This window comes from Ischnura elegans, chromosome 3, assembly GCF_921293095.1.
Source record: "Ischnura elegans chromosome 3, ioIscEleg1.1, whole genome shotgun sequence".
In the NCBI taxonomy this organism is placed as follows: Eukaryota; Metazoa; Arthropoda; class Insecta; order Odonata; family Coenagrionidae; genus Ischnura; species Ischnura elegans.
In genome coordinates, this window is record NC_060248.1 from 62,316,382 (window position 1) to 62,328,510 (window position 12,129).

Consider the following 12,129-nt stretch of genomic DNA (forward strand, 5'->3'; position numbering starts at 1 on the left):
CTAAAAGCCTCCGCGGTGTGCACTCGCATCAGTTATAGTTATCAAATGAGTAGATGGCTTAATGATCCCCTCCAGGAATTAATCGAGTCTCAGCTTTGAAAAATATTAATTAGCGAGAAGAGTGATTCACAAGAACTTGACAAATTTACTTTAGCTCATTATAACCAATGGCTACTCAACAATCGATTAACGTTTTAGTACACTAATGTCTCTCATAACGACGTAAATGTAACTGTACATCATCGTTGTATTTCTTTCAGTTTTAAGGACTATGCATGTACCCTTAAGTCTCCTGTCCAAATGTATGAACGCGCGAATGTTCTATGTAACCACCAACCAGTTTCAATGCTAGTACAGAATATAGAATCTGTTCCAAATTGATTCATGCATTCCATACCTCAAAAATCGATCACGCAAACGCATTAACTCATACGTGTTCATGTATCGTGGAAACACGTACGGGTTTGTCTATATGTAAGAACGCGTGGATAAACGCCAAAATGCACCGTGTGACCACCCAACTTATACGAATGCATGCACAGAAAATAGAGCCTGTTCTAATTCGGTTAATACATTCGTACATGTTCCGTTCCCCAAAAATCATTCATGCAAACAGACATTAACTCGTTCGTGTTAATGTATCGTGTAAACAGGCCTTTATACATCACGCTGAATTATTCCCTTACAAAATAAATCAAATTTCAAGCAATTTCCATATTCCAAAAAGTTTGCGGCCTCGCCTAAGTTAACAAACGGATGACCGGTAGAATCGTTACTTACCCACTAATCGGATAGATTAGCCGATATGATGCGAACGATCAAATGATTGAAAGGCAGTTAAGGTACCAAATAAAGCAGGAATCTCCTTATTAACCAGTGGTATATTTTTATAGCCCTGTTGTGCTTAGGGGTACAAATTAAATTAGGAAAAGCACCTTCCCAGTTTGCTCTGATCCCCAATAATAAAAAATCCACTTAAACATTTTGTTCTTTAAGCTCAGGATTGTGGCATCATCTTACCAGGTTGGGAGTAGCTTGTGCAACCATGGCAGGGATTACTTCGAGCAAACATTGGCATTCAGGTAAGTATGACAGTAGCTTACACAAAGTAAAGGATATCATGAACTACACCTGCAGCTCTTTTCTGACCACGTAATTAGCGCGTGACTTACAGAATCTTTACAAAAATATACTAGCTCCACCCACAATAGAAATGAAAGGAAAACAAAACGAAACTCAGGTCATGCCACCTGATCAACTCAAGACTATTTTGATTTCTCCAGGACCCCTGGAAAAATAGCCCCAGTCTTAGGGGTTCATTGAATAAGCATAAAAAAACAAGGAAATGAACTAGCACACACACAGAGCTCACAAAACGTTCTTCATTCATAATTAGCAGTCTTTAAATGCAACTCACACCTAATGACCTACTCACATAATTCTTACTAATCATTTTTACAGGATGCAATATTTAGCAATCTCACATATTTATATATTTATGTATATATGTACATGTCTAGTTTTTGTTGCCACTTCAAACAATATTGAAAACTTAATAGCACAAATATCAGGAGAGAAGAATGCTAAGTCATATGCCATTTAGGATTACAGATAATCTTTCCCAACTACCTTACCATGCTACACAGCCTTATACTTCTGTCACCAGTCCCCATTTAGGACTAATTATACAAATGGTGGCACCATTTCCCCATAAGATGACAGGCAGAGAGATGCAGAGTACAGATAGGGAAAACTTGCTCAAACTTTCACTCTTCTTAATCTTGATTTACATCTTTGGGATTCTCGTTCCACTGATGTTTACAGTTAATAACTACCATTACAAAGAAAGAATCCAGCATTTAAAGAAGGCAAGGGAAGTAAATGAAACATACACAATGCACCATTTTAAATTCTTCGATTACTCTTCTGAGCTTATGTGCAAGGGCAACAGCTTGCATCTCTTCTCCCAGTTCATTCTTCTAGTATGAAGAGAAAATATGCAGTTTTGAATCACTTATTGTGGCCAAAATGTACTGTTTTCTTCACTTTTCACTGTTTCAATTCCTCACAGAAGTAGCAGCTTGTTGAAGTCTCTCAACTTCTTCAAGACTGAGAGCTCGCTGGGTGGACACTGGGGGCATATCGGGAAGCTTTCCAGCTCTTGCCTTAGCTAACAGTTCAGGGGAAAACCAACGAGCCAGCTGATTGGTAGGTGAGGTCGACTGTCCAGACAGAGCAGCAGAGCCAGGCCTAACATTGGAGACACCTGTTGAAATAGAAATACAGTTGCATTTTATTACATACATATATAATTACATAAGTATACTTAATAGTTACATATATAATAACCATATTCCAATGATTTTGTCGTCAGCATGCCCTAAACAACATTGTGAAAGTAAAATCTTGTAGCAACTAGACCTGTTGTCATATAAAAAAAGGTAGACTAATGAATAAAGCTAGACAAATATGACAAAGAGTTGCATTGAATCAGCAATTCAAGACTTAATTCATCTTTTAATTTTTATACTTCACTTTCTTTATCGTAAATTATATTCAAGATTGGAAGAAGTATGACTGAAGAGCATTGTTCACTTAAGGGTCTTCTGACCAACCAGTAACCACTCATAATGTTGCATTAGCTTTCACTAGGATCCTCCTTGTGCTCATCTCTCACTCAAGGTAAAGGACCAGCCTTCTGACTTATAAAAAGTTTAGTTAGGTTTGCACAGCACACCACCTGAATACATTCATGCTCTGACCTTGGCAAAATCCACAGCAATAAGCTGGACTAATAACTCACTATTAGTACTAACTCATTCAGTACTGACAATAAATAGTCTGTAACATCACACATGTCGGCATACTTGCAAGGTTACAGTTCCAAGAAACCAGTGCACCTCAAAAACAAATACAATGAATGTATGCCAAAACTTTAACTATTACGGAAGCACTGAAGATACTGAAAGTTGCAGAAATTGCCTAGCTGCAGGTGATATCATTACGAAGTCTTTTGCAGTTTGATGTAGATTTTCCTGGCTTTAATTTTTGTCCGACCATACTTCTTCTGGACAACTATTTCACTCGAGTAGCCGTCAGCTTCTTCAAGTAACAATGCAGCACCTTTCCCAACTTGCACATCCCAGTCATCGGTCAAATCACCCCTAATTGGCTGTTGGAGATAGCCTATTTTCAGTGACCTGAAGAAGTCCCGTGCAACACCAGCGAAACTGTCATCCGACGTAGAGTATGGCCCAGAGGATCTACATCTCCGTATGGATTATATGAGTCAGAAAGGAGCTTCTCAGCTACAGAGAACTAAGCATCCACAATTTTCTATCCAGGGTTGACCAGACCCTGCCATTACTTGATAGCAAAAAAAGATATACTACTGATGGCTGTTGCAATTTGAACAAAAAATAAGATTTAGCTAAAAGATGCATTTTACATACTTCAAATACATTTTGTACAAGATGACACGGCATTGACAACATTAAGTCATAATGCAATGAGGGCTACTACCAGAGTAAACAATGCCGTTAACATGTAATGTCCAAATAACTCAGTCCCTCAAGATCATTGGCTGAAAAAATCCATTAATATCATAAAAAGGTCTATGCAGCATGTCATATTAATAGCAAATTAATAATTATAAAAGTTAAAAAGGCACTACCCTGTCAAGGCCTTTAGGAACTAGATGGAAGAAGGGACCTCTTAGTTTCTATCTCTTCCTAAGAATAGCATTTTTAATAGCTCCCTGAAACAATTCTGACAAAAAGAAAAATCATTAGATGCTTCAATCATTCTTCAAACACAAGTGTAAGGGTTATTGCTAGCTAAGAGTCATGATAGATTATGAAATGTCCTATCACATAAAATAATAAGCACAAATGTTGTACCAGAATTAATTCAGCTAAACTTAACGGCTCATGTCCAGTTGAATTATAACAGAATTATGTATGATCCGCATTGTTGTACAAGTGCTGAAATTTCAGCCAACTGCAGTACTTAATTCCTTCCAATAAAACTATGCCAAGATGAAAGATATTCATATTTGCCTCTAATGTCAATTCTGCAAAGAACACCCAAACTACCTACAACGATTCCCAAAAAGAAAATCATCCATCAGAAGAAAACCCTTAGGAGATATTTAAAAGCCAAAGATAAGTGTTGATTCACAAGGACAATAGGATAAAATATGTAAGTATTATGGTTTTGGGCCCAATGGGATCTACGTAATTGAGAATATAGATAACTAGTATGATGATGCCAAATAATTGAAAAACATTAAAAATTAATATATTTGCAAAACACGTTGAGTAATGAGAAAAAGCTGGGAACAGCAAAATAAAAAAGCCCCAAAAATAGACCCATAATATGCAGGCATTGTAGCCGGAGGCGTGACCAGGCTAACTGCTAGCTGTCACTTGCCTTCGCCAGAACCATAACAGAATTAGCAGTAGAAGAATCATCTGAGAAATCTGTGAATATGAGGGAAACAGTTTTGACTGAAAATATGATTGGATCAAAACAAGAGATGATGATGACATAGTTCTGCTGCAAAAAGTAAAACGAGTTTAATAGGAAGTTAAACTACATCTCCCTGATATGTAAGCAAGTGATGTTAATACTACGGTCGAAACAAATATAGCTACAACTTAATCATACTTACAAGGAAAAGCAATTCCATTTCCATTCTTAGCATGAAGGAGCAATTAGGATAATTTTTCCAAGAAACACAGCCAGACAAGGATAGCAGTCAGCACAACTAACTTTTAACCTTTATAAATGCCTAGCATGTCAGTAAGTACACGTGAAAAAAGCTCCGCGTGCACCAGGCATGCCTGTTAGGGACCGTAAAATAATTAGTCCTAGCATTTGATCCAGCAGTGAAGGGCAACCATTGGCCTCAAGGAATTAATTCATTCTAGTTGACTAACCCAAAAATTCCATTCAGCTCTGGTCAAGGGTACCTTATTAATGATGTTCATAACAAATATCAGTGGCATTGATAGTTAATCATGGAAGCTACAGATCATATTACTTTGGCCTGGAGCAGTTACCACATCCTTAAAAGCTTTCTGTATTTACTTTAAACAGGGGAGGCAGAATATTGGGAGGAGGATGATAAAAATTAAAATATGAACACAAAACAATTTTTTTGCAAAACAGTCTTGGATTGTTCAGTTTGAGGTGAATATGGACCCACACAGAGTTTTCCGTCAAAATGTGATACCCTAAGGGACAAACGTTTGTTGAATTTAGGTTGTAGGACCCATACACCTGTTGACACTAAACAGTAAATACACACCAGCTTAGATCACCACTACATGAACTTACCTTACGTTAATAGCACCACGTCTAAACCAGCCCTAATTTGGATTTATGCTTAAAGGTACCTCTTCCACAGCACATCTTCTCCAATATAAAAATGCTAGCGCTTCGCAATAGTGATAAAACAAGCTTTTAGATCAATTTTTTATGCTGACACAGTCGTGCAACAGGAACTTTAATGGCCACAGTGCACATATATGTTTTACACATACATACCGGGTACTTACTACGTATACTATGCACACACCGCAACTCTCACTCTGAAAAGGCATGACCTCATTGAATTAAATTTTAACTATCACTATGAACAGAAAAAAGTTGAGTTATCACCCCTCTTAATGGTTTCTCAAAAATGTTTAACTACATTTTTTTAATGCAACTTCAGTTTTTTGAATGATTTTAGATTTTTGCCACTCCAATGAGTAGTCACAGAGCCCCAAAATTCCTGTCCTGTACAGATAAAAATCCACAGACTAATTTGCATGACCATAGCAATACGAACCAAGGAAAAAAATTACTGAAGGAAAAAATCTGAAGATGAATGCATCAGAAAAGCAAAATAAGTGAGCATAATACATGTGCCTTTGAGTATACGAATAAAATGAAGTGAGAAATAGGTCAGAGTAATATTCCATTAGTGATACCTTTACACTTGCAGACTATAGTGTCATATGTGATATTAGCTAACATGGGATAAGGAAACATTGGAGTTATTATACAAATAAAAGATATTCATAAGTTTGGTAATTTGCTGGGCAAAATTTGAAGCAGGCAAGCTATCCGACTGGTTTGACTAAATCCCCAGAAATCTGCATTGCAGCTAAAATGAACTGAACTTGCTTTAACGTTGGCATGGTATTTGTACATTTTAAATCCTTAAAAGTACTTTACTCAAGATAAAATATATCAAAAAGGGAATGTACACATTATACGTAAAAATCCTGAGTACATAGTTTACTTTTACTTGCTGGAGATGCCATGGAATAATAAAGCTTAATGAAGGTTATAAAATTAAAAGATAATACTGAATATAGAACTAATGCAATATTAATCCTTAAATGGACATGAAATAAAGAGGAAGTTTAAAACAAACATGTTTTCATAGGGCCAAGCCATTCAGTATTCCTTGTACTTCTTTGATCACAAATATATTTCCCACAATTAGATTTCAGGAATTTCCATAAATTTTAAGCATCTCCTCTTCACTCTTCATTTACAGCTGATTGGAAAGGATGCTCTCTTATTATTACTTAATTTCCATGAATTTTCCCAAGTTATTTTCATTGTCTTGTACGGTAACAATTTCACCTGCTAAAGTGAAAGAGATACCTAGAATTATTTCACACTCAAACTGAAAATTTATGAATTGAAAAATATCCTGTAGCAATGTAGGAAACTGAAATAAGAAGACTTTTTATCAAGAATTCAATTTTTGATAGATAGCGCTCCTTCACACAAAACAAATATGTACTCAGAAATATGTTTTTTAGTCCGGGTGATGGTAATTTAAGCAGAAAATATAACAAATTCCATGGATTCCTACAACACAATATCGACTTCTAGTGATTACATGTACAATGCTGGGCTGCGAAATTCATTCGAAATTTAAAAAAATCCTGGGTAATGTTGTGCCACTGACAGCTATTCCCACCTGCAGCAAAGGCTACTTGTCAGTATAACTGCCATTCTCCTTATAGATAAACTTCTATTTAGGGTTAGTAAATAATACTCAGGTTTCTAGCCGAGTAAGAAAATGTGTGGCAGACGTTTCAACGGAACACACTTCCATTGTCCTCAAATTGGGACTTAGGGTATTCCAGCCAGAGAAATTTGCCCTAGCCGCCCCATTGCGTATAAGAAGATCATTTCATCTCCTTAGATACACATAAGTACATATGCACATATGTATTAAAACAGTCCTTAAGCACATATGTATTGGGATTGTCTCCTTGAAGAAACCATTCAAATCAGGCTGGAGAGGAAAAAATTGAATCGTGACTCTGAGTATATACTAAGCAGGGAATGGAAACCGTTAATTCAAAAATATTAACGGAAAGAAGAAGACAACAACAGGCACGCAGCTAGGAATTAAGGGTAGGGGGGGTTTTAGGAGCAACTAATACTGGGGGTAGGGAATACGGGAGGTGAGGGTGCCCTTCCCCAGAAAATTTTTAGGATAAATGGTTCAAAATGGTGAGTTTTACTGCTTTCTGTGGGATATTTTATTAATCCTTACACTATTCTATGAGTAATATTTACCAAATTAACCCTTTCGAGACGGTGGAGTTCTCACCGTAGCAAGACTGCCGTACTGAGCCCCGGGAGATTCTTCCGTCCCCTCCTTATTTTTGCAGGACATTCGTTAAGATGTGTCTCGCTGATAATCATGCACTCTCAGCACCAACCTTTTTCGACCCTTCCTTGCGGGGACTCCGCATTAACTCAGACCCCGAGGGTAGTTGATCTCCCTCCTCCTTTCTGGGTTTATAACCCTATCAGAGACATTGGTTCGTGGTCAATCATGTTTTGTTTATATGAATTGGGAACAGTCGGATCCGGATTTAAGGTTTTCACATTTAGTGTTTATTTTTTGGAGTTCCGATTCATTCCCTGTGCGAGCAATGTAAAAGTTATCCTCATTTAGTGTTTCCGCATTATGCATTTTTCCGCATTTAAGGTTGTAAAAAATTGTTCCGCTAAAGATATTTTTGCCCAATTTAATGTTTTTCATTATGGTTTATTTAATCAATGAATTTTTTTTGCCGCATATGGCACTAGTGATGAGGGGGTGGGGTCTGGAATTTCCCCACACCCAAATATGAAAACTCAATTACTTTGCTTCTTCATTAAATAAAACAAAATGTTGAAAGTTCATACATTTAAAAAAGATTTTTTTTGGAAAATGAAGTTGTTTCCATTATAAAAAGGGTTAAAATTAGTTTAAAACCCTCAATTTTCTAACTTTTTTTAAAACTTTCCCCCACACCCTAGTTTTGGACCCTCCAAATGACATTCCTGGCTACTCCACTGTGTGGCACCTTTTAGTGACTTAAAAATATATTTTTTATTCATAAAAAGCCATTCCAATCATTACAGACCCTAAAAACCTGAAAAAAATGGCAGGTCCTCATTTAGTGTTTTTCCGCATTTAGTGTTTTAAATTTTATCCCCCCTGAAAAACCTTAAATCAGGATTCTACTGTATATGGATAATTGTTGCTTGGACATAAATTGCAGACTTTGAATTGAATTCCTCATTTTATTCTGAGAATTGTCAAAATTTTGAACGACGCTCTACCGTCAATATTAACGCATTTAATGCAGCAACAATATCCGCATTAATGTTTATACTTAAATTAAGATATAAGTTGATATTTATTGTAGAATTTCATTTAAAAATTGTAAACGCTGCTCAAAAGACAAATGATTCAATTCTTAGTTTTTATTTTTTGAGAAAGGAACAAATATTTATTTCGCAAAGTGACTGGATAAACCGCGGTCCCTTACCGCTAAGAGGGGTAATATAAGACGAGGGGTCCAGTTACCTGCTCCCAGATTTCGAGCGTAAAGCCTAAGCCCCACAGTGTTGGGTCCTGAAACAAAGACATTGCACTCCAGCGACCATCATAAAAGGGGGAGAGCTGGGAAACGTATATATTCGGCATTCGTTCAACTGCATAGGAAAATCTCCTACAAAAATTTGCGGCTTTCATCTCCCGGGTTAAGAAACGTCCATACGCATATTTTTGTCTTTAGTAGGGAAAAGGTTAATTAAAATGGATTAAATTTCTCTTAGTTCTGGGGGGGGGGGATTTATTCCCCATGCCCCCCTTGCTGCACCACTGTACTGCAATGCCCTCAGATTAAATGGATGGATAAGCAAACTCAGGAAGGCCAAGAATTCATTACCAATTTGAGGAAAAGGGAAGAGTGTTCCATTGAAATGTTAGCCAAAATTTTCTTACACAGCTAGAAACCCAAGAATTATTTCCTTATATAATTTGCTGAGAAAAAGCAAAATCTTTTATTCTTTTTTTTGGACATTTTCCACATATTTGTGTATCACTTCCACTGATGTTTCCCCTTGGGCACTTTAAGCTTCCACAGGAGTGTAATGGTAACATTTTTGGATAAACATAAAATACATGGAGAAAGGGATTTCAGTAATTCTTCTCATTCACTTACTTGATCGAACTCCTAAAGATGAACCATGCTGCGAGCGATCAACACCACCTGGACCACCCATATTTCCACCCATTCCCACATAGGAATTTTGATTCAGGAGGAGCTGAAGAGAGGGGCTCAGTCCATGGGGTATAGAATAACCTCCAGAGTTCATTCTACTACCTGGATTGCTTCCACTCGCTCGGTTCTGCATACCTGCCATTTGCAATGACTGAACTGCAATGAGAAATAAGTGAGATAACATTACATTTTAATTTTTGGCTGCAATGACATCAGTCTGAGACTTCCTTCAGAGGAATTTATTTTCATTGAATTCTGCTCAAAAGAACGCTCAGAATAATTGATAATTTCTGAATACGAGAACCCCAGAAACCCAAATGAACTTCGAAAAATTGTACATTTCTTGAGAATACAGCAGACTCACGATTAACCAGCTGTGGTTTATCTGTGTAGCAGTTTATCTTATCGGTGCAAGAGTTCACATTTCTTCAATGTTTTCACGGTTATTATAAAAAAAAAGAAACAAAAAAAAACTTATGCAAATTCACCAGGATATTTGAATTTTAATGCAAGGCTACACCAGGCTTATTATTTCCATGAGAATCCCCTTCATAAAATGGAATTATTTTATTTTCAGAAATATTTATGGAATTTTATTTAAGGAATGTTTCAAATTTACTTAGATGTCTGCTCTAGCATTGCAGATGACGATCAGAGGCAGGAAAAAAAAACTCTTGATTAATTTTAGAAGATTCTTCGATGGTTAACCAATCTTAGATGAAGAGAAATGTAATCTAGAATCTTCATTTGTATATTTCATATTGCAAAACTGAGATTAATTGTTGCGTCATCGCCTCGCATGCAGTTAAATACAGTCCAAGGGAACCGGAAATTTCGTCGCACTCTGACATGTATATGCCATGACCAATCAAGGTCAAAATGATGAGGAAGGGAATAGTAGAAGTGAAGGCATTGGGGTAAGTGGAAGTAGAAATAGCATGAGTTATAGCCAGGCACTTGCCTGCATAGGCAATTAGCCAAAGTCCTGCTTTCCTATAAACACTGCTGTGCGATGGGGTGATTATGCACCAGTTGCCTTCACATTCTGTGTCCCTGTTTTCTAAGCATCACGGGGCATGATCGCATTCAGGATCATGGATCTGCATCCTGCAGCAGTTGCAACACAGGCAACTAGTGCGAGACGCGACAACACGCTGTGGTGCCTAACAATGTAGTTTCCAGCATTGCACGGTGGTTTTGAGGCATTCATGCAAACCACTTTTCTTAATCCATGATCTCGCAGCCATGGGTGCGTAGTAATTTTTAGAATCCAGGCATTACATGGAGCAGTAGGAATATAAGTACAATAACGTTATCACTGCAAAAAAACTCGTGGTCGGGGAAAGAAAGCTCTTAATGATTCCGGAAAGATATCTAAAATAACAGACTATGTACATAAATAATAAAAGATTGTTTGATTAGCGTAAATTTTGAAAATTCCAAGAAATTAAAGTGAAAGTATTATTATATTTTCCTGTTATTCATGCCGCCTCTCCCCATCATAAGCCTGGATAACTGGGAGATAACTGTACATAAAAAATAAATGATTGAAAATATCAGTTAATTTTTTCATGCTTCCCATAATAAATTGGTTTTTTTAGTGGTCTGGGTCTCCTAAAATTACCTTTCCCTTTAATTAACACATTTCATTATCAATTTAATCCAACTAAAATTGGTGCAGCAGACTCCCAATTATCCGGCTGCGGTTTACCGGGTTGCAGATTATCCGTGCATGATTTTCACATTTGCTCAATATTTTCTGTGATCTTTATAAAAAAATAAAATCATCAGAATTACTGCATTAATGCCAGGATACAGCGGGCTTATTATTTCCGTAAGGATCCCCTTCATGAAACGGAAGCGATGACGCGCTAGCTGCATTCATGGGAGCACCGTGTTCCGTTTTCCAAGCCTCGCAGTGCGGGACCGCGCTCCTTGATCACGGATACACGTCACGCAGCAGTTGCAACCCAGGCAACTTGAGCGAGATACGACTACGTGGCGAGGTGCCTGACAGTGTAGTTTCCGACGTCGAGCAGTGGTTTTGAAGCATTCGTGCAAACCACTTTTCTGTATCCATGATCACACAGCCACGGATGTATGGTTTTCCAAATCAGGCCTTACATGGAGCATTAATAACACGAGTACAACCTCATGAATTCGTTGCCAAAAGTGCAAACATGCGCAAAATTGAAATGAAAGAATGCAAACTTTTTCCTTGTTCGAAATTATTTCAATGAAACGTATTAAAGCATTTATGAATCGCTGGGATATTAAGTAATCTAGTCTGCTTTTTAATTTTCCATGGACTGACTGTCACAGGTAGAATTTCATGTAATCAATTATCGAAAAAAAATTCCTTCAGCTTAACGCACAATATCAGATGAAAAACAGCTGGTTATCGTCAGTGCATGAAATTTGAACGCACAATGAACTTATCTCCATATTCGTGCAAGAGATATCATACTCTCATTAGAAAAAATGAGCACATTGGCTATTAACTAGCAGATATGACTGGCCAATTAGAATTGCCACTTGAAAACTCTGCGCT

The 12,129-nt window shown here is 37.2% G+C and overlaps 1 protein-coding gene across 9 annotated transcripts in view; it reads right to left on the minus strand.

The window, feature by feature from the left end:
- Window positions 1-861: 861 nt before the first annotated feature.
- LOC124155907 overlaps window positions 862-12,129 on the minus strand; it is a 109,564-nt gene continuing 98,296 nt past the window's right edge. For 8 of the 9 annotated variants that reach the window (XM_046530104.1, XM_046530105.1, XM_046530107.1 and 5 more), the window contains 2 exons: window positions 9,519-9,734; window positions 862-2,266 (listed from right to left, as the gene is read on the minus strand). In XM_046530104.1, the coding sequence (XP_046386060.1) occupies window positions 2,058-2,266; window positions 9,519-9,734 (425 nt within the window). In that variant the 3' untranslated portion in view covers window positions 862-2,057. Of the gene's footprint in view, window positions 2,267-6,421; window positions 6,646-9,518; window positions 9,735-12,129 lie in introns of those variants that run through there. The other variant, XM_046530108.1, reaches the window with a different exon arrangement.